The sequence below is a fragment of the Melanaphis sacchari genome, unplaced genomic scaffold (assembly GCF_002803265.2).
Source record: "Melanaphis sacchari strain LSU unplaced genomic scaffold, SCAv2.0 Contig1_pilon_pilon, whole genome shotgun sequence".
NCBI classification, from domain to species: domain Eukaryota; kingdom Metazoa; phylum Arthropoda; class Insecta; order Hemiptera; family Aphididae; genus Melanaphis; species Melanaphis sacchari.
In genome coordinates this window covers 2175013-2200042 of record NW_020270976.1, presented here as the reverse complement: position 1 = coordinate 2200042, position 25030 = coordinate 2175013, and the positions used below count along the sequence as shown (strand labels likewise).

General features: G+C 24.7%; 1 protein-coding gene across 2 annotated transcripts in view; it reads left to right on the top strand.

Moving 5' to 3' along the window:
* LOC112593298 (probable G-protein coupled receptor No18) overlaps nucleotides 1–25030 on the top strand; it is a 100939-nt gene that overhangs the window by 29135 nt on the left and 46774 nt on the right. For both annotated transcript variants that reach the window (XM_025337676.1, XM_025337675.1), the window contains one exon: nucleotides 21720–21967. In XM_025337676.1, coding sequence (XP_025193461.1) covers nucleotides 21720–21967 — 248 coding nt within the window. The remainder of the gene's footprint in view (nucleotides 1–21719; nucleotides 21968–25030) is intronic.

The following is a 25030-nucleotide window of genomic DNA, read 5'->3' as shown; positions in this document are numbered from 1 at the left end:
GAACGATTATGAAAACAATAACAATGATATTATCACGTACGGTGACAAGTACCTGCATTATTATTATATTGTGCTAGGTCAACCGAAATTTCGGGCAAGTTGACGAGCGTACTGCGGGGAACGCGTAGTTATTCGGTAGAAGAAGTAGGTAGTTATAATTTATTATTATAGGGGAAAGTGTTCATGCGCACGTTAGGTATACGCGGTTAATGAGATCAACACGACTGTGGAATCGGTAGTAGTAGCGGTAGAAGTGAGGTAGGGGAGGTGGCAGGACGCGGATGTCTGAAGTAGACAATGATTTATGAACGTGTATATATATATATATATATATATATATCATAAGGTCATGGCTGTTTCCGTCGCGCTATTCGGTCGGTCCTAAACTTGCGTCGTGTCAATACGCGACGATGTTGACGACGACACCACGGTTTCGCACAAATCTAACCAAAAGATACTTTTCCTAGGACGATACTGGTATAGCAAATGTATAATAATATATATATATATATATATATATAACATCACGCTGTTTATTATACGGTGTGTTCATACATATATATATATATTTATTTTATTTCGTTAGGTATCTAACACACTAGCGAACACACACACACACACACACACACGCGTACACATACACATACACATACATATATATGCGTACCGAAAAACAGCGTTCGTATACTGTCGATAAGATTATAAAAGACGTGATAACTTACGCCACGCCCTTTTCGTCGCTGCCGCTGACACTGCTGCGTAAGTAGTTCGCATTACATTAAACTGACTAGAATCCCGGTAAAATATATTATATTACCTCGTCTGGATGAAAAACTCGTGAAAGAAGAACGGATTTTGTTGAAAAATACATTATACAGTGCGTATTACACGCGTGTGCATTAGGTACCCCGCACATTTGCCAATATAGTTGTTGTTTCGGGCAGTCCTGCTGCACGTCGAAGGGTCGGACACAACGGTGCGCGCCTTGTACTAGGTAAGCGTTTTATGTGAGATGGTCGGTACCGAGACGACCTTCGTGCACCTATATAGGTGTGACGGACGAGATGCCGAACTCGCTGAGATGAAACTGGCAGACTTCGCCGTTGGACAAACAATAATAGTATAATCACGAGTATATTGTGTGTATAAATGCGTGTGCAATGGCCTGGATTTCCATCGAGAGAGATATTATTTCGTTTTTTAAAATATTCAATGATCGAGTTCAATATAAAATGATAAATATGTTTTTGAAATTGTTGTTACTCACTGGTACATTTGTTAAAATATAATTTCGCAAGGTAAAATCAAATACTAAGGAATACAACAGTTTAAAATATCAATAGGTCAATAACTATCGAAATTTGAGTTTTAGAAATTAATTTAAGTCGTCTTGGTGGAAATGTGTGAATGATTTACATTTGAAATGAAATTTACATTACAAAAATTATTAATCAAAATAACAAAATGAATTATAATATAATAAGTTAATTTCAAAGGTTCTATTGAATTCACAATATTATTATTATGATACACCAATAGATTTTTATTTTTTATTTTTAAGAGATGTTGAATAAAAAATCTGTAATTTTTTAAACTGAATATTTATAAAAATAATCGATTATTGGTAGATATTGTAAAATGTGTTGGTTCTACGATAATAAAATGTTCTTTTCGTTTTTTTTTTCAATTAGCTTTGTCAGTTTTTATTAAATGAGTTCTTCTAAAATTACATTAAACCTTATCTATTAACTGAGCGTTTTATCTTTGATTTTTTCATTTGTTTTCTTAAAAAAAACGTTACATTGACGTCACTTATTATCTAATCTTACATAACATACAATGTATAACCAACTTTGAGAAATTCTAAAAATAATTTCGAGTAAAAATATTAGTAAATTATTCAAAATATTAAGTCACATAATATATTCTTAGATAAGGATTTTCGTTTTTGGTTTGATTATTATGATTTTATTCTAGTTTTTGTCTAAAACTTACTGTGGTTTAAATAAAGATCGAGGTTTTTTTTTATATTGTCCATTTAGGGAATGATTTAGTAAATCTTGGTTTAAAACTAAATACTTAATAATTTTAAGTTTTGTAAGCACATATATAATATATTTATTAACCTATATTTTAGGTCATAACATATAGAAATAGTATTTTGTTTTTATATTTTCTTTATGATATAATGCACAGTAAATTTATATTTTTTTTTTCAAAATTATAAGAATTTATTTATTTAATTTATTAAAATTACAGATAAAATTAATTGAACCAATAATTAGAAAAAAGATATTCATATAAAAATTGATTTTCAAAACTAAAATTAGTTCATTGAAGTACAGATTTTATTTTATGTGTCTAAGTAAAATAAATCTTAATCTTTCTGACTCCTAAATAGTTGTTAAAATAAACGATTGTTTTTTTTTTTTTTTTATATCAAAAATGCTGAAGTTAATTAAATTAATTAAGTGTTTCATATTATTATTTTTTTTTACTGTTGTTCTTTTTTTATTTTATATATATTTTTTTTTAATATTCTAAGCAATCTATTCATCTTACGAATATTACTTAAATACTTATTTTAAATTATTTGTTTAAATCTGAAATAATTTTTGTGAATAATTTAATTTTAATAAATTAGTGTATGTGTTTTATGCATAACATTTATTTTCCCATAAAGGTTTAATTTTATAAAATTGATAGAGATTTTTAAGGTTATGTTTATTATTCGGCAAAAAATTGCTAAGCATATGTCGTAAATTTTATATAGTAAAATAATGAATTACAAAATGTATATAATATTATATTAAATTATAAATTTATATTTATCTATACATTAAAAAGTCGTGAAAAAAATATTAACATTACAACTTGAAACAAATAATATTATAAAATATTTTTAGAATATTAATATACAATTTAATAGTTGCACCTATATTTTAAATATTAAACACATAACAGTTAAATCATAATTTATTTAAATTTAAAATAAATGTTTGTTTAATTTATTTATAATTCTAATATTTTTATAAAATACAAATAATTAAGTACATTTTAGTTAAACTCGGTTTAATAATAAAAAATAAATAAATACAATTATGACAATAGCAATTAAAAATGAAATGATAACATTTTAGTTCAGAATTTCATGTATACTCGTATTTATCAAATATTTATATATTTTTTTAACTAATTAATTAATATAATATTTTATTTATTTAAAAAGCATTACATAATATGCAATATATAAGTATAATGTATAATATATACAGGAGTTGTGCAATTTAGTGTGATACAATAATTCTATTCAAAAAAATGTTATACCTAAAATACATTTTTGAAACCAACCTTGTTCACGTGATTTGTTTAAAATTGAATCGGGAAGTCATAAGTTATAAATTGTGATTAACAGAGTTAAAATCAACTAGCAGTACCCAAGTATTATCTTTATGATTTTTTCTATACATATTATATTAAACTATTTTGTGTTTTAGGTATTTATAATTTAACCTTATTATTATGTTAATTTTATACAAGTAAGAAATTAAGGTTTTATACGTTTATATATTTATAACAATATAATAGAGGTATTTCTATAGGTATATTTAAAAATAAAATGTATATCTCCCTATGGAGTCCTAAGAATTAAGGTATTTTTTTCATTAAAAATAAATTGGATGAATCAAACGGTAAATACGATTTGCTTTTTTTTTTTTTATATATATCGTTCCAGTTATAACCTATTTATTGAAAATGACTTTTCAACAGGTTAGTATTGAAATCTTCAACTGACATAAAGGTCTTTACTAAATATTGTGTTGAGTACCGATTTGGAACGAAATAAATTAATTTCAAGATGTATTGTTTTTATTGCCATGGAATTCGAGTTCTAAACATCACCATTTGATTTCATAAAAAATAACTAGGTATCCACTATAAGCGATAGCGTTGAACATACCTTTTTGATTTTCGTGATGTTAATGTCTGTACGTGCGAACAATACACGACGTATTTAAATCAAATCGCGCTTGTTATTATTGTCACGGGTTAACTATTATATTATTAATTATTACGATATTGACACTATACACGAGTCGTGGTTGTCATGAGGCGGCGGCGTGTAGGTCGGCGGCGATTCGACCAGCATCGGCGATAACACGCGACTACCGGCACTATGGTATTCGGAACAACACAAAACTACAACAACTGTGTTTTTCAGAAGTACAGATGGTCGGAGTTGGGTCGTTCAGCGAGAGAAAGAGTAACAGAGAGACACGGTCGGGGTTAACGCGCAACAAATAACGTTTTCTATGTTTTTTTTTTCTCACTGTAGATGCTTTGTGTGAAATTCTATGCTACAAAGACGGCCAATTACAGTGTACTCCTCCACCTTGGCAATGGACGCTATTCTAAAAGAGGGGGGGGGGGGGAAAGAGAGTGGGTATTACTTCGAGAGTACTTGCTGCACGTGCCGAGTCACGTGGTCGGATAGACTGTATGTCCGGTGCCGGAAGGGGCAGGTGACTTTTTTCGTTTGCACGCTCTTCGGACTCGTCGTGAAGATATTATGCACGAAACGTGAAACATTATATTAGGTTACATAAAAATACATAGTCCGGATATCCTGTTGTAAATTTCTCGTTACTTACGTATTTTGTTTTTAAATTATACTCTCGACAATTTTTTTTTCGTTTAATAATCAAGTTGATTATAACCAGTTTGATTCAAACTTTCTCAATTTTATATCGTCGTTTAAAAAAAAATAATATTTATAACAGTTCGTTTGGCTGTTTATATCAAAATTAGAACAATACGTCTATTACATATAAAATTAAGTAGGAACTATGTGACCACAGATGTATGTGAAATGACATCCGAATGTAATTTATAAACGTCAAAACTTATTTTTAAATATCATTCTCTATTGGTAAATAATTATATGATATCTACTTATTATTTATTACTATCATATTGGTGCATATTTTGTGAAAATTTATAAAACTATAAAATAATATAAGTGTTACGGTATTGAAAATAATTAACTTGAAAAAACGGTATTTGCACCCATTTGAATATCTAGAGCGTTCCGGATGCCTATCGTATCGGTTCGCTTGAATTTGAACCAACAACACACATCGAAATATTTGTAGGTGTATTTGAGATACACGGACTATGAGACAGATAGAATATTGTGTATCATTATTTAATGCAATTAATCATCATTGTCGAGTCTCGAAACACAAGTATAAATAATGGTACCGTGTGTTTCACGACAAGCGACCGTCAAATATAAGCAAATGTAAATAAGTATTTTTGAGTATTTTTTTAATTTTTTTTTTTAATGTTATATACATAGTCACGAGACATAAAATAATACTATAATTATAAAACTACTAGAATAGTCCTTCAAGTGGTAATAGTGAATATAATAATAATATAATAATGTAGAATTGCAGCTCACTAGCTAGCACAGCTGTTACATAGACAAACGGAGCATGACAACATCAGTGTATAATAGTACCTTATAGTAAATGATGTTTGGAAAGTCTTCACCACGGATCCTTGATAGTATACTGTATAATTATATCGATTCGTACTCCTCCTAATGCTAGATTTAATGCAGCCACCTTGGACCGCGTCACGTTTGAAAATAACCAAATTTGACTGACCATAAGACTGAAAAACTTTTTAACTAAATATATTTACTTAAAACAAGAGAATAAATATATTTACCATATTGTTTTCAGAAACTTTACCGAAACACGTTATTCATCTCTTATGTCATAGACGCTTAATAATAATTAATAAGTTATTAATCATCAGAAATAATAGTAATGTAGGTATTATATATTTTTTAAATTAGGTATTTTACAAGATTAATCATATTTGGCCGTAAATATAAGTATTTGTATCACTTAGATTCAAGTGAATATTTTAAAAATCAGAACGAGTAGTAAATTTTCATGTAGTTTGCAAATTCTTAAGACTTGTCATTTTTTAAATTCTTAATTTTATTTTGTATTTATACAAGTCTAGTTTAATTGATCAAAACGTAATTATATATTATCTCTACTCGAGATAAGTGTTAATAATATAAAATATGTATAAATCATATTATTTATTAGCTTAAAATAAATAATTAAATATGTTTGTATATGTTAAACGTAGTTGTAGGTACCTAATATTATATTAAGTTGTACTTTCAGCGAAACAAACAATAAAGTGTGCATAATTTGCATAATATATTATAAACAATTTTATTTAAAACAAATTAGGATTAATATAAAATTCATAATGGATTAAATTTAATAAAAATATTAGGTTTTAAAATTACGTTTAAGTATTTAATACCATACATAATGAAATGCTGTTGTTTGGGAAATTAAAAAGTAAATTAGTATTCTTACTAAAATATACATACATTTGCTTATATGATACATTAAGTAATTTTTTTTTTAATATATACATACAGATGATTAATCATTTAGAGTGAAAAGTGAAAAACTATAGAGTGATAGAAACCACTTTTTTATAAATATATAAGTAAATTTATATATATGCACATCATACTTTTGTAAGTATAATATTGTTTGTTTGTGTAATAATATTCTTTCATTTAAAAATCCATCCACAGAAATTAAAACGATTCAATAGACTAAGCTCGATATTTAGCTCATTTATTTATGAATGTTCAATGTGTGTAGTCAGGAACAAAAGTAAATTGTTACTTATGAAAATATTATTAATTGTATTAAATACCTATTTGTTTAAAATTTTCTTTTATACCATTCAAGAACTTGTATCAAATGGATATAAAAATAAATTCACATATACATTTAAAAACTAATAAATATAAAAGCATCAATCAGTAATAAAATAATGATAATATCATATTATGTGTCAATAGATATACATTAATTATTACTTATTAATCTATAACTTTTATTTGTGAGTACCTATATTTTATTGTAATTGGTTTTTATTATGAAAATATCAACTATAGTTATTCATTAAAAAAAAAAATCTTTTAATTAATATAAATTTTAAAATTGTTAAAGCCTTATTTTAGAACTTCAAAATAATATAATATAAAAAATGTTAAAATTAAATAATATTATAGGCATAAATTATTACATAATTTTAAGTTAAAATCTTAAACGTCTATAACAAAAATTAGATGAACTGTTTTCAATATTTTTGAAGATAATGGATATACTTATATGTATGTAAGGTACTTGTGGGTACGATTTGTGTATATAATATTAATAAGCGGTTTAAAACCATGTTATGCATACCTATTGTCCACATTATATTAAGCAATATATATATATATAGTATAATAATAACAATAATAGTAATAGTAATTTTACGTAGGTAGTTTGACGTCAGAGGATTGAACGTGCATATTAAATGAATACACATTTGCCAAGAATATTTTTAATATTGAAAAATACTTTTCTTGAATAATTCAAATAAAATAATCGTCTTTATTATTTGTCAATAAATTAATATATCATCATATTATTGGTAAAGTTTTTTTAAAAGTAACTTGTATTTAATTATTAAGTATACTTTAAAAAACATATATTTTTGTTTAATTATAGTCTTAAAAGAGTTAAACGTGTTTGAGTTTGTAGTCACTGTAACAAATAATAAAATACTTTACGTAAATCATTTGTACTATACCAATCTTAAATTTAAATCACTATTGTATTTATTTTTTTCTTTAGTTTACATACTCGTACAACTAGTTTAATTGTTTAGCTGTTTCACAGATTCATTTGTCGAAACAAAAAATGCATGAAATTATTATTATTATTTTTTTTTTTTTTAATTAATGGTTTAAACAGTATAAATTAATTATAAACACTTAAATTTTTTAACAATTTTGTCCAATTATCTTTGTTTAAAATAATTAGTTTGCATTAAAAAATTAATATTTTTATTTAAATTTAAATAGTATTTTTGATTATAAACTCCATAATATTTTTCAATAATTTGATTAGTTCGTATTAATTGATAATTAATTTATACTGTGAGCAGGAAATACATAGATTAGGTGTAAGACACCCATGCATTTATAATGGATTATACATACTGCATATCAATACTTTTAGATTAAAAATAGTAATTAAATATTTTGTCATTAAGGCACCACACTGCTGGATATTATTTATGATACTTTTATTTCAATACTTTTAATTAATATTTGAGTATACACAAATGAAAACCATTGTGTAAAGGTTTTATATATCTAGCTGTCAATTGATCACCTTAAAATGTATAGGTCATTTAAATTAACGAAAATATCTGATTATTTGATATAATTAATTATTTTTTCCCCTAAAAAATTGTTAATTTTTAATATTTGATAATAATGTTAAGTAAATCATGAATTTCTTGCTAAGTTAACATGATTAAAAGAGATTAAAAAAAAAAAGCATTAATTAATTAATATACTTTTTTGTTTGTGTTAGACATTAAATATTAATTATTATACAATAGGTTCGTAGATTTCATTTTATAGCTGGTAGATTAAAAAATAATCAAGTTAATAAAAAATTAATCTAAATTTGATTATAATCAAAATTAATTTTAAAGATGAATGATGATCGACAGTAAAAATGCCATCTGGTAATTCATTAAATTACTGTACATTGTAATTAATGTTTAGTGCTGTAAATTAAATTTTACAAAATTTGGTAGTAAGTCTTTAACTTAAAAAAAAGTTGTTGTTGAAAATTAAGAAATGAAATAACAATTAGTAATTGAAATTTAAGTTCAATATATAATATTAATATTTTTGTATCACACGAATATGGAGAGTAAGTTAGATGCAAAACATTCGTGAAGTAATACTTCAAATTAATATGTCGACAACCTTGTCCATTTGTTATAATTCTTATTAAAATAAAGTTTTTTTATCTTTTTGAAAAATTATACCCCATAAATTGTATACTTTTCGTAACTTGTAATGTAAAATCTAAGATTGAGTTCTGAGCTTAAGTTAAATTTATACAAGCGTTTTGAGTTCTGAAAAATATATTTTATATTTTCTTAGTATACGTTATAAAAACTCAATTGGACATGTTTCATAATTTTAAATAAAATATTACAAAAAGGACACATAAACTCATTTATTCAAAAATTAAATAGCAAAATTTCACAAACAGTTATAAAAAAAATATATTTAATACATTTAAGTATAATCATTTTCTCATCTCTTAAATCTCTTTATCCACCATACTAAATCTGGTTGGTAATCACCAAAATATATTTTAAGTTTGAACTGTCTAAAGCGTAATTATTGTCGGTCTACTTTATAATTTATTTTGAATGCCTCGTCACCTTGTGATATCATTATAATCCATTTGCAAAATTTATTATTTACATTTACAGTCCGCTTTTTATACATGTTTTATTTAATACTCTAAGTGACGAGTAAATACTACTTTTGTTGGTTTTGTATTGTAAGTGAATTCTAAACTCAAAAATTAAATATCAATATTAATACGAAACTACATATTGAATGTTAATTTATTTTTGTCGCGTAAATTTTACTTTGCTACTTTAAATACTATATTTACCATACATTATAAATCTCAAATAATTTTTTTGCCGATTCAAAGTCCAAACTCTTAATTACTTACTTAATTTGTAAAAATCTATTGCTTTTATTAATTTTGTTGTATTTTATATAATAATATTTATTTTTAGTTTTAATGACTGATCAAGATTTCGGATTAATTATAATTCATGATTTTAAGTTATCTTTTCTACGCTTCTATGTGTCAAAAATGTCATTTGCATTGACATAAAATTAATATTTTGTTTTGTTAGCTTACAATTTTAATTACTAATAGTTGAAAAATTAATTCAAGAGTGTATCGTGATAAATACAAGAAGGTACATAATATTAATATACAATTATTATTCTATCCTTATAGAATTACGAAATAAAAACAGATAAGGATTTATTAGTTTGAAAAAATGTATGTTGGTTTACACTGTTAAAACTAAAAAAATGTATGTTTGCACCTGTATATATAAACACACTTCGATTATAACAAGTTAGTAGTTACTCGTGTAACTATACTATTAAATCACTAATTGTTAAAATGAACATATTGTCTAGAAATAAAACAAAAAATAATTTTACATCTTAAAATAAATAAAAATTTTCTGACAACTTGGGATAAATTTTTTAATGTAATTTTAATGTAAGAATAATAATAAAAATTATTTTTGGTAGTAGGTATTGCGTTTTATCTGAACCATATACGTTTATTTAAAGTTAAGGAGAAAATGTTTTGGTAATTATATGATATGACAAATATTACAAGTTAAAAGCATAATCAGGATAATCACTTTTATAAAATAGATCATCTGATGTAATCGAAACGAATATAATAAGGTATAGAATAATGTTATAAATTTTCAGTCAAATAGTTGGAATCAAACGAAGAATCTTAATTCAGATGACAGGATTTTTTAGGTCAGAACAATAATAAATGGAACAGAAGAAAATATTTGATGCTTTAAAGTTTAGAGAAATAATACTTATTAAGTGCTATTGACAGAATTAAATTAAACTTTATTAGTGCTTATAGATATAATACACGATTAACTATTTTTGAGCTTCAATTTACTACCTACCACCGTACCTTACTATAAAATAATATTTATTAAAACCTATTTTTGTTTATTCTGAATTAAAAATTGTATCAATTATTTGCATAAATTAATTGCCAATACTAAATTCGACCAACGCTAGTAAAAATAAGTCTAAATACGACCACGAGTATTTTCATTATAAAATATTATCTACTCGGTGGAATTTTTTTCCTGAGGATAATAAAGTACTTAAATCTATTATAGTTCAGTAATAGGTGATTATCTAAGATGAGTTTGTAAAAACCATGAACCAAGTAATTGTATTGTTGAAGTAATATAGTTATGAAACAACGTTTAAAATTTTCAACTTCCAGAAGGAATTATTTTCTTAATGAAAATATTGTACAATAGAAAAATATATAATAACATTTTTAGAATACTAGATACTTATTTATAAAAATGAAAAAATGATGATTGTTAATTTAATTTATGACTGAATTAAAAAAAAAAAAAAAATACGTTATTTGTAAATTATAATTAGGTAATGAACATTAATATTCTAGTTTTTTAGTTGTTATCTATATATTAATAAATTAACAAACACTATTTTTGTCGTAATAATACATTTGCGTGTACATTATACAATATATAGTATGGAGAAATATGGATATATTATTAGAAATACATTATAGAGTAGATAGTTGCATAAATAAAAAATGGACATATAACTATTTCAATTGAGGCAGGTTAAATCACATTTACGAAATACTAAATTTTTCCAAATAAAATGTTCACATGAATCAAAAAAAAAACTAAAAACTAACAACTTCAATTTAAAAAAAAAAATAAATATTTTAAATAATTGTATTAATAAATAATAAAAATGAAATAGTTTTTCGTTTCAAATTTCGATCAATAACACTAGTATACTATAATTAGATAGTAACTATTATTAAACACATATCTAAAATATTATATTTGTTTATTTATTAACTATACTCTTATTACTTTGTCGTGTGTTTGTTCATAATTTTATTTATCTTTTTAAAAAAACACAATTTAATATATACCATAAAGGTGCACAATGTTAAATTAAATTTAAAAAAAAAAAAAAAAAAACATAAATCATATATTAGATTAAGATTTAACCGTTTATGGAATAATCTCGTCTTTTATTGTGTTTTTAAATTAAATTATGGGTTTCTTTCCATATTTGAGTTAAGAAGCAGTCAGATGTCTCAGATGAGTTCTGACATCCAATATTACTAGATTAACAATCAATTTAAATAAAAATCAAATATTTTTTTTTGTAAGTTCTAAGTATCTAAGATTGACATGAATACACAAAAACGTAATTATTTATCAAGTGTAAGTATTGACATAATAATTAAACAAAAATGTAATCGGCGTACAACTGATAATATATTCTTTACTTTTTTGAGTATTTAATGTAATTGTATATTTAATAAATTAATGTTTCCAATGGAGTTGTCAACAACATTTTAAACTCACGGTTTAATTGTTATTCATAATTTGCATATCGTCGTAATTAATTTTTATCAAGAAAGTTATAGTTGTCGAATAACATTAAATTGTTTACAAAAATAACTGGGAATGTAGTTGTGTTATAAAAAAGACTAAAGAGGTATCGAATATATCTCGTCATTGAGTTGGTCACTACAATGACTAATTAATGTATTTTATTCGAATTCAGTGATTAATCATAGTGTACAACGAAGAACGATTATGAGTGGAAAAAGTCAACATTTTTGATCATTATGGTAACTAATACAAATTATTAAACTAAAGCAAAATTAGTACAATTTCAGTATTAAAAAATTAAAATTATAAAAGTGTGTTTATATTATTTGAAACCATCGTTAAAATTTCTACGTCGTATGTTGACATTATTATTATTATTATTATTATATCGTATTAAGGTCACTGCAGAGACGTTCATTTGGAGTTCTATAGTATTACTCGCACTATTAGCCACAGTAATTAATCATATGTACCTACTTCAAGATAATTTTATAAACTCATATGACCTCGCGCCACCAAAATCTACACGAATATTATTATAATTTCTAGTAGTGTACTATTATAAATATTATTATTAGTCGTAGTTATAGGGCTGTAGGCATTATCATATTGGTTGTCGTTATACATGTGTCCAAGTATACAATTATTTAATAACTATTTAATTGAATCGTTAGATTATGAAACTTAACGATTACAAATTTTGTAATATATTATATTATGTTCTTAAGCTAACATATAATCATAGGATGAATTATATTATACTTTATTGTCATTAATGTTGTTCAGTTTTACTCGAATTTCAAACGTTTGATCTATTTTATATGATATATATATATACTATTAACATGCACTCAAATTTTCGGTGCATACTAATTGTCTGCCAAAATATACGAATTGTTTCCCATCATTATCACAAAGAAAAAGGTTAATATACACTATTTGCTTCCGATGACCAGGTAGTTCATAATTTTACATGAGTTTCCTTCTAAGAATTTTCGCACTGGTTGCCTCTCATATAGAATTAAGTAGTGGTTCATAAGCTTAACTTCACTATGAAACATGTGTTATAATTATAAAAATTAAGTTAACAGTAACAAAACAATTTTATTACTTTATTATTCTATTATATACTTATAATTATAGTAATTTAGAATTATTTAGTTTTTTTTTTAAAAATTATTTAATGTTTTATTATTATTATTAAAAATATCAGTCTTAGGTATAACATACATATTATATAAATTTATACGAATAATTAGTACACAATTATATTATAAAAAATACAATCAATTGGTGATTTTATGATAATAAATCAATACAAAACAGGCGGTAATCCTTATTAATAATCTATAAAACAAATGTATTATTATATAAAGGTGAAAAAATTATCTATAACGTTGCTTTGATTTGTATTTCTTAGCTAATATTTGTAGGTACTCAAAATGTGATATTTTTTTTCATTCGGCTTTTTTATTTGAGTAACAATGAAAACTATTTTATTTCTAGTTTTAACCGTGCATGTGGTTTAAGTTTATTAGAATTTTTTTAATTGTATTTAAATTACAGACTAGGTCTGAATTAGTTTTAAATATTAAATAAAATTTATATACTTGAATGCAAAAAATAAAAATAGCTATCAGATTTTCTATGGAAAGATTCACATGCATTATTAATTGTGCGCTAAATGTTTGAACTTTTTTCTGTCTATAAATAAGAAGGAAAATTGAATCTTCTGGTATAAAGTATCTACTAAATAGTCTAAAAATTGGATTATTTTATCATTTAAAGGCTGTATGGTTGCTAGATATATTAAAAACATATCTCCAACTTCCTCTGGATTCAGAAATGATAGATCAAATTTGTACATTAAATATTGTCTAATTAAATCGTTATTAGAGTATTGCCAAGTAAATGGATTTTACGCCACCAAGCTTGGTCAAAATGAAATCGACATCCGTTTATAAAATTATTTTGTTATATACATGTTACAGAAGTGTGTATGGCTCTTTCAAATTCAATTTAAATTATATTTGGCTTAAAATTACAATCTATTTTTAAGCATAATGTATCTAATACATTAAATTTATCAGTATATGTTAGTTCCCTTTTATCTTTTAACAAAAATAAAATAAACCAAATTAATTTTAGTATAAAATAAAACGATTCTTTTTTCTAAATCATTGTATAATAAAAATTGTTCATTATCATAAATAATATCTATCTTGTTTAAAACATTATGGACTTTATTTATCGTTTTAGTAAGTATATTAAAATTTAACTACGAGCTCGTTATAATTTTTCTTATATAAAAGACATCGGTGGTTGTAATTTTATTTATTTTATGCTGTCTTAATTTTGCATATAATATTATCATGTTTCAGTGAATGATTTTCTTTTTGAAGAGTTACTAATTTCTTATCAATTATGTACTTATTCAAAAAATGATAAATGATTATTATGGTTCAACCTACTTTCGTTCAACATAACTTTGTTGTTTTATCTACTTAAAAAAAAAAAAAAACATTACATGTTTTTTTCGTACAGTTTCGCCGTTTTTTTTGTTAGAAGCTAACTTCTTTTAAAAACTCAATTTAAAATATTTAATTATTTTAACACATTCGCCCTTTTCACTAATCATATATGTTTTGCACTTCGCATTGATCTGTTCTAAAAACTAGTTTAAAAATCGTTAATCGCTCAATGATTTGTAAAAATAAAATTATACAACGAGAACGAGTGTTAGAAATAAACTAAATAATACTTGATCATTTACGATAGCGTTTGTTGTTTACTATATTTTAGCTCAAATCTGATTTGGATTATATCTTATCATTAGGTACACAAAAGATAATAATATTGCCTTGATGTTTATTCATGTATGTATAATTGTATCAAATATCAAATATAACAAAAGTTATCAATTGTAAATTACTTCGAATCTGCAAACTTATATTGATACATGATTTTTGAAAATGATTTGGACCACTTATACATTTATTACCTGCCCATTAGGAGACAAATAGTATTAGACCCTTTTTACTCACGATAAAATTTAGGGTACGTCGGGAAGTAATTCGTACTAAAGTTATTGACTTTTTTGACCTATGGGGGCAGCTAGTACGCGCCCCAGAATTTAAATTATATTGTACAACGTCGAGAATAATAATTATTATCGAGAACTATATTATTCAATTTCAATACTATTAGTTTTATCAATAGGCTTATACAATAGTTACTATTGTAGGTATTGCTTATTATATTTCAACGTAAGGTGTATATTATAGGAAATTTGTTATTATAAGTGCGTAATATAGGTTATAGGTAGTATGGTTTTTATTTACGTCAGGTTTTTTGAATTTAATACTAGAATCATCAAAGAGTATTCTATTATAATACGTCACCGTCGTTACCGGTTTTGATGACGTATTTCATGGGCACCTATTTTATCGGTAACATTTAATGGTTCAATACATTTTATATACACAGCTACTATAGTATTGGGAACGTGAACTAAAATATATTTTGTTTAATGTTCATGTTTTCAAACTAATAAGCCACTATCAAAGTTCCGGAGAACTATTGATAATCAATAACGACAACAATGGAAGTCGATAAAATCTACCTCATACACACTTGCACACTTTGTATTAGTATTGTTGATAATATTATTAATAATAACGGTGCTACTGTAATTGAGGGTTTTCATTTCTAATTTAGATTATTATGAACGAGATTTGTAATTAATATCATTGTGTGAACTGACGTAACTGGTAATATGTTAATTGTTGATTAAAAAAAAAATCGTGATAACTAAAACTTATATGAAATGTTGGGTTCTTAGAACTCATCACACTTGTATCAAATAATTAATAAGTCTAAAAAATAAAATAAAAATAGAAGGTAGACAAGTGAATACCTGTCTGCTATACAGCCTATACAGTAGGTGTCAAGTGGGTGACAGTAATGTAAGGATCAGCAAGTGAAATGTATGGGTGGTCCAGAAATTCGAAAAGAAGCTTTTGAAGGTCAGAAATATATAACTTAAATATTAATTAATTACTTAATTACTAATGTATTTATTTTTGTGTTAAAAATACAATTAAAACTGTATTTAATAGGAACTGAATAATTTTATTGTTAAGTATTATGTGTAGGTTAGGTATAATGTCAGTGTTATGTTATCGTGACTATTATTGTAAACAGCGATATACGATGAACGCCATCGTAATCTCCAAAAACATTAATAGATCAAATATCGATTATATACGGGAAATCATTATTAAAAAAAAATATTTAAGGTGGTCCAGCTATAATTTTACTTCCTCGGGCCAAATCCGGCCAGCGAGCTGTGCATTACCGACTCCTGCTATAATGGATGTGCCAAACTGGCATTCAATAATAAAATATCATTGTGCTCGTAAAATAATCCTGAGCGAAACCTATAATGTCACTAAGTACATTTCATTGCATATTTATTGATGCTGCAATTAAAGTAATCAATTTTATTATTGGTATTACATTAGGTTGATTTAATATTTCTGTAAATATTTTATTTATTATAATATTAGTATTAATTATTATAACAGTATAGATTTATTTAATTTTATATTATTATCACTATTAACTTTTAAGGCTAGTATATTTCCATAGAATAATCTAAATAAGTTCATAGTATAAATATGCAATATTATCTTCAAATTAATCTACGAATTTCAAAAATGACATTAAGTATAGTAAAATTCATTATAATATACATAACAGTTTTAAGTCCCTATAAATAATAATTTTAAATTATAATAAAATAATTAAAAAATGTATTTATTATTGAAATATACGATTTCGTCTAAATTAAAACTTGAAATAATTGTGTTAGTGTATATATTTTTTATTTTTTGGTTCTGATAACAAAATAACAAAAATCGTTTGAAGAGAGATAATTTTTTTACTGGTAAATAATATGTGATGTAGCTAAAATTAAAATTTCAAAGTTTAAAAAAAAAATAATTTGATTTTCTGGTAAAGATTTAGTATAAGTTAAAAAACAATTAAATATACTCGTTATAATTGTAACTAGATCTATCAAATTTTTAATTTTTTTTTTCAATTTATATATACAATCTTTAAAATTTTATTTACAACAAGAATATTAGTTATAAATAATTTTAACGCGAATTACATGAAAAAAAAGAAGTAACCCTGCAGCGTTTACGCTTTATATTTGATTGATTTTCTTTTATAAATTTTTTAATAAATATAAATTTTAAATATTTAATATAAATTAATATTATTTATTTTTTATTTTTCCTTGATTTTTTTTTTGTTATTATTTTTATTTTTATTTTGATAAGGAATTAAGTGTTTAGATCGCAATACTATCTTCTCTTAAGTCTACTTTGGAGGTTTCTAGATATTAAGTCTGAGTGAAGTGTTGAGATTAGTGGGTTAGGGTGATTTTCTAGTCATGAACGGGAATGTTAATGTATAATTGAAGACATTTCTGAGACGTTTTTGATGTGTAGGTCTATGTGAATTGTGTGGTAGGAAGAGTCCTTAGTTATCATATGCAGAGTGATCGATTGGAATCTTTGTATACTGTTTAGATTTGACAATTTAGCCACATCCATTTTCTGGATACCTTAAGTCCAAATGGGCATGAGAAGTTGCTTATAAGATTAGTAGTTTGGTATTAATGTTGAGTTTTGAGTTAATAATTTAAGTTTATTTTTGAAGTTTAGTGCGGTACGTTTAGTTACACTATTATAACATGAATTATTTCAGTATATGATAATAATGTATTATACGAAATACTTATCTCAATTGCAATTCAATTTTGTATTTTTTTTATATTTATGTATTTTTTTTAAATTTAAAATAATAATAAAAAAAAAAAACAAATAATAATAAAATAAACTATTATGTAATACATATCAGTTTCTGTATAATTCTCGTGAATTCTCACATTTTCCCGAAAATTGCACATCACTTGACATAATAATGTAATATGCACATGTTTTACTTATCTTATCTTTGAGTAAACATAGTAAAAAATAAACTTACTATTTTTATTCGTAAAATATTATCGTTTATAGTATAATAAATGTACTTTCTTTAAATGAAAAACAAGATTTTGTAGAAGTTCACAATGCCACAGAAATTATCCATACAATGCTTTCATTTTAAATAATTCTGATAAAAAATGTTCAAACGTCATAATACATTTAATATTTGTTTTGTAATGTAAATGATGAAATATTCATTTCACATTAGTTATAAATATCTACAAAACGTCTCCATGCAATTGAAAGATACAATTACTACAATAAATTAATGTAATATGAAATAATATATAATGCTAATAGCTTTAGTTACATATTAAATATTCTGAAGCAGATGAGAAATTGAGAAGAATAATTTAAAATAATTATTATTTGGTTTTTAATTTAAGACGATGTTAGCGAAACTCCTGTCATCTGCAATATTCTTGTCGTAAATAAAATGAAGTATAACAAATTCTTTGTATTGAACTTCTAATCTTATAAAAAAAAACCCTCTAAAATTGGTTAAACACAGAGCTTGCATTTGAAAAAAAATTTTGTTCTACATTATTTACAATTAAAACGTTACGTTTTACGTTATGTTTTGTTTGATGTTATATCATATATTTTGTTAATCGTTGTGTTTTATTTTGTGTTATTTAATGTTATTTAATTGTTTGTGTCTATCGTTTTCCGTTATAATTACGTTTACAAATTTCAATTGCTTTTTGTTAAATATAATGTTATTATAACGTTTGCAAGCCCTGGTTATACATGATTTATTAAACAATTTAGTAAAATTTTAGATAACATGATAATATAGTGTTAATTTTATAATATAGGGCTTTTTCAATATAAATACGCTGTGTTGTTTTTAATAAGCAATTAATTGACTCAAAGTATATCACGTGCCAGTAATAACAAAAATCCTTGTAAAACTGTAAAACACAAAAGATATATTTATAATCTTATATTTTTGTATTAAATACCTTAATATTTCACTAGATTCAAAATAAATTATACACTAAAACGTCTAAAACTACTTGTATCTGTATTAATATTATGATTTTATATTAATTACGTTCCCTTCAAGCAAAGAATAACTAGTGGGTAACTTCTTAATCATATAAATCACAATGTATTATTCTTTTTCCCCATATACTTATTGTGCTTTAATTAATACAGATTGTATATTTATTGTAAAAAAATTTAAAAATTAATATATTAATCACGTTGGTGACATTGAGGCTAATAACAAAAATTATCAACGTTTATGTAATTGTTAAGATTATAAAATATTTTAGTTATAAGATATTAGTATTAAATTACGATATTTTATACTTCGAATAAAATATATTTGATACAAAAATATATTTTACGAAAACGATTATAATAGAAAATATAATGTTAACAATTAACAGTTTTCGAATCTTTTGATACTTCTTAAACAACACACACACAAAAAAAAATAAAATATTTCATTAAATTTTAAATCTTTGAATTTAATAATGTTAATACTAAATAATAGATTAATGTTGTTTATTTTATGCTTCTATATAATTGATAAATGTTACATTTTTATTGACTACTTCACTAAAAATTCTATTAAAATAAATTAAAATATTTTACTATTTAAATACTTAATGAAGTATTATTAAATTATTTCAATTTTTCACAAAGCTTATTTTAATTAGACTACACATACATTTTAATTAAAACGTATTACTTTAAAAGAAATGATTCATTATTGTATAACCACACGTATTGAAATAATTTATTTTGATCATTAAAAATTTATGAATTAAAATATGTTCTTAGAATAAATAATATTATGCTCTTTAGGTTTTAAGAGATAGTGGTTGAAAATATCATTTTAGTTTCGTTTAATACAATGCATTATAAATGTAAACCTATTAGAGTTACTTAAAAGTTTGATTTAAATTTTGTAGACGAGTCCCTTGAGTGTTATGATGGTAAAGTTAAGTCAATTTTAGTTTAAAATACCTTTAAAGAAACTATTAATTATCCATATTAATTTTTAATATGAAATTAACTCATTCTTATAAATTATAATTTATTTATATTGTATTATTGTTCGCATAAAAATTTTACATTAATTACTAAAAATATTTAAAATAGATTTATTATATAAAATTATCTTTTTTAGGTACTTTTTTTTAATACTCACTGTTATTTACTATAGTGGATATTCTTGTAGGAGGTTTTTTTAAATTAAAATTAAAATTACTATTTACTTAAATTACGCAATTATACGTTTCTATAAACTTCTATACTAAATTAACTTTTAATTTAATTTTTTATATTTTTATGATTTATATTCATGAAAATTTATTTTCTTATTTATAAAGCTAAACCTTAAATATATAATAAACAAGATATTAATTGTATGTACTTTTTACTAAAATCCAAAAATGTAAATAATTAATCATTAACATTTTTTTATGTATATATTTGATATTTAAACGAAGAAAAATTATTTTAAAAGATGTGTTTTTAGTAATAATTAATTCAACTGAATTTATCAATCACAATAATAAAAATTACTACAAAATCAATATAAATATATAATAAAAAAAAATAAAATATATTTAGTTATTTAGGTTGACAAGACATTCTCGTTTAGAATTTGTTTTCGTAGGTATGCAATGATTTATCGTTGAACTAAACTTTAACACGTCCGTGATAATGACCTATTCAATTTTTTAGTTAATTTTAGTAATGTCCAAGCATAATTTTTTTATATTTATAAAAAAAAAAAAAAAAAAAAATCGAAAATGTCTATAATAACCTGTAAACGTTTTGAAAGTTTTATTGAGTATATTATAAAATAATAATAACATAAATGTTAGATAAAAATTTAGAGTATATGAGATTGTTTGTTTTTGAATTACAACTGAACGACAAAATTGATTTTATCGAATAGCGCTTTACGTAAAAACGTTAAGTCTTCCTCAGTTATTCCCCCCTCCGATAATTAATAAAAGCTTTGATTATTTTTGCCGATAGTCCTTTAAAAGCACCGGCTTAATTCATTTCCCCACCTGAAAAGACATCGGAATTGGAAATTGAACCGTTTTCACTATTTCAAAAGATGAAACGTGACGATACACACAAATCAAAATAACGACATATACACATATATATATATATATATATATATATATATATATATATATATCGCCGTAAAATCAATACGTAATCGTTGCTCCGCTATTAGATTCTAAAGCTTTAAAAATGTATGGATTTTTGAGATTATGCGCGTTCGCGTATAAATTGACGGCGGTCGTTAATGAAAATTAATGACTGTGCAGGTGTGACTGACTATCATAGACCTTATAATACTACAGTGTAAGTATACAGTAGCGTAAGGTCTGCGCTAATCACGGTGTGATATCGGTAATAATTAAATTTTCCAGTAAAAAAAAAAAAAATAGAACTAAAGTAAACACACGTAATGTCTCTTTCTTTTTTTTTTTTTTTTTTTTTTTTTTTTTTTCCCCGCAGACGATGGGTTTTCGTCCATAGCTACTTCACTGATGACCGTTCACATGGTGCTCGTGGCGATCGTCGGCACGACTGCGAATTTATGCGTTTTTCTCGCCCTGTCCATGAGCCATAAGGTGTCCAACAACCTTTTGCTGCTCAACCTGTGCGTCGCCGACAGTATGGTGTGCATTATTAGCGGGCCTTTGACGGTGCTCTCTTGGGAATGGCCGGCACTTTCGTCGTACGCCATCGTCAACGCTGTACAGGTGAGATAATTACATAGTACACTGCATGCACTCACTGCACCTTAACTGCACACCGCGAGTGTGCGTGATATCATATTAACCGCGCGGACGGTATATTATGATTGTTGGACGGCGATCAAGACACGCGTCTAATAACCTACTCACGTTTTGAGATCATTTTTTATTATTTTTATTTTATTTTATTTTTTTGTAGGGTCTAATTGTTTTCGATTTATTCGAAAAACCACGACCGTTACTGACGGTACCTTGACGTTTTATCATAATATATTATCGTTTTGATAGATTTCAGTATCAATAATTCAGTTATGCACTTACTGCAGTGTGTTATTATAGTTATCTGTTGCTCAACAACAATAATTATAGTTTCCCGTTACGTTCTAATGGTAAAATATTTCGAACAGCGATGTTTTTAAAGTGATGGTAAAATATTTAATCGATTTGTAATTTTTACTTTCGGTAAAAAGATTACCCATGTTTTTGATTTTCATTGAAACAACCAACTACCGTACTAATGGGAATATTATGTGTCTTACGGGCGTATATTTTTAAATGGTTCTTGGCTGTGTTGTGTTCATTAGAGCCTTGATCCATTATTCAATAGTATAATAATTATATATCATACTAACTATAAGTGAATTGTGCATAGAGGTATTTTGAAATGAATAGCATGTAGGTACTCTACGTCACACGAAAAGAGATTAATATCTAGAATCTAGAATACGTCCCATGAACATTTTTTTGCTTATTATATATTTTTTTTTCAACTATAAAGTGTGTTTGTCTAACCAAATTAATGCTACATTAATTAATAACAATCGTATATATACGTGACAAGTTTATAAATGATTCACTTAACCGACCGCTGCAGCTGTGAAATGCCGTTTGAAACCAAATTAAAACGAAATAAGCAGATGAGACTAAAAAAAAATATTATAGACGACAAAAAAGTTGTACACAATAATTGAAATTTTCATATCTGACATAATAAAGCACGTGATGACCAGAAATGGATTTTTTTTTCCATTTAATTTATGACTGTGTGTTTAATAGAATAAAAATGATAATATTATGTACCATGTATTAATTATCAAATTAGTTCATGTTATTTATTACCATTTACCATAATCAACGAAGTTTAATGTTTAAAATCAAATTTATTTGATTAAATTTATATTACTCGTGTTTGTACGGCAGCATACTCCCAATAATAATTTTTAGTCCTAGACTTTTTTCGACTTCAAATAGTTATTTATTTATTGTTATTAAAATGCGTACACAATTAGGGACTTTCTACAAAAATAATTGGAACAGATGAAACTCATAGTTCACTGTTTGTTTTTTGTTTTTTGTTTTTTTTTTAATAAAATACATATTATGTGTAATGTATGAAAAGGGACAAAGATATATTATAATTTATAGTGTAACCGTAGGAAATGTACCTTTTTGTATTTTTTTATATTTTACACACAAAAATATTATTTCAGCATTATCTACTTTTTTGAATAGTTGTGTTATTATGATGCAAAATTAAAGTATTTTAAAATATATAAATAAATTGTATTTATATATTTATTGTATAGGTATATTTTCTTTTTTACTTAAATGCTATACTACAATACATTATTTTGGTATTGTGTATTGCAAATTTGTTTTTCAAAAGTTTTTTTTCTGATGTCATTGTGGTTTTTATTTAAATCATATAAGCTTATTCAAAATCAGAATCAAAAAGTCTGTAAAAGATTTAGAAATGTTATTTTCATTGTAATATTTTACGAATAAATTTATAACGTGAGACTGTTTTTTTGAAAAAAATAAAAAGTTCTCAAAGTAAATTGGAGAGACTTGGTTTATTGAGTTAATTAATTACGTTTTGATTGAATTTATATAATATCGTTAAAATACCCATGTCACATTTCGTATTATAATAACGTTGTAAACTAATGTCAAAGTTATTTGCTAGTCGAATAAATTGATTCAATATCGTCTCGGTGTTTATATTTCGGCAATTGGAGAAAATAATTGTAGGCTGCAATTCAAAATTATGTCATGACTCATGAGATGTGTTTTGGTTGCGTTGTATTTCATGAATATCCGCATTTGTTTAGTACTTTTTGATATATTACAGTTAGTTTATATACTAGTGTACTTTTAACGTGCTTGTCTATATTATATCGTTCTTAGGATAGTGTTACAATGTAAGCGAACTATGTTCACGGTCATGGGATGACCCGTCTAAAATTCATCCCGATGGGTATAATACCTTTTTGAAATGAAAACAACGCCATGTAAAACAAAATTTTAAATTGAAAAAAAATAGAAAATACTTTTTAATAGCCTCGGGGCAAAAAAATAAAAATAAAACAGAGAATGAACTGAAATGTAAAAGCATAATTTGAATTTTGTATTTAAAACAATTAGGCACATTTACTACATAATATAATAGTATATATCTATCTAAAAACGCGAAATAAATTACCAATGTGAAACAAAACTATTTTAAATACCTTTTCTAAATTCGTAAAGAGTCCGCAAATTTCAGTCGATTTTTTTATAATGTTACACTGGTAAAATTTTATTATTATGCTTAAATAATAAAAATAAACTTTATTACACAAATATGGAATTGATGCATTGTAAACGATTGTTATATAATATTGTTAAACTTTAATACACTGGTGTACTTTTTTTTTTTTTGTTTAATTTACATATAAACGATTTTAATTACTTATAAATTATGATGAACTATGTGGATAACCTTGGTTTTTTGGATAATCATCATATCCTAAACTATTCACGCGAATCAGGCAAAATTTATTGTGTTGTTTATGCAACGATTGCCGTCTATCGAAATCGTATATTGCTATTCTTAGGTAAATATTTATTTATTCTTATGGCTATTATGCTGAGTGTGAGGAAAAGTGCGTGTGGCTGACAGCTAACTTAAGGTTTTTCCATCGCGCGTTGTAGTATATTATAATGACCGATGCATACTTGGTGGGAGTGTGTGACACGCCGATTAGCACGGCCATCAGGGAACGCCCGCACTCACGGCACGTCGGTAGA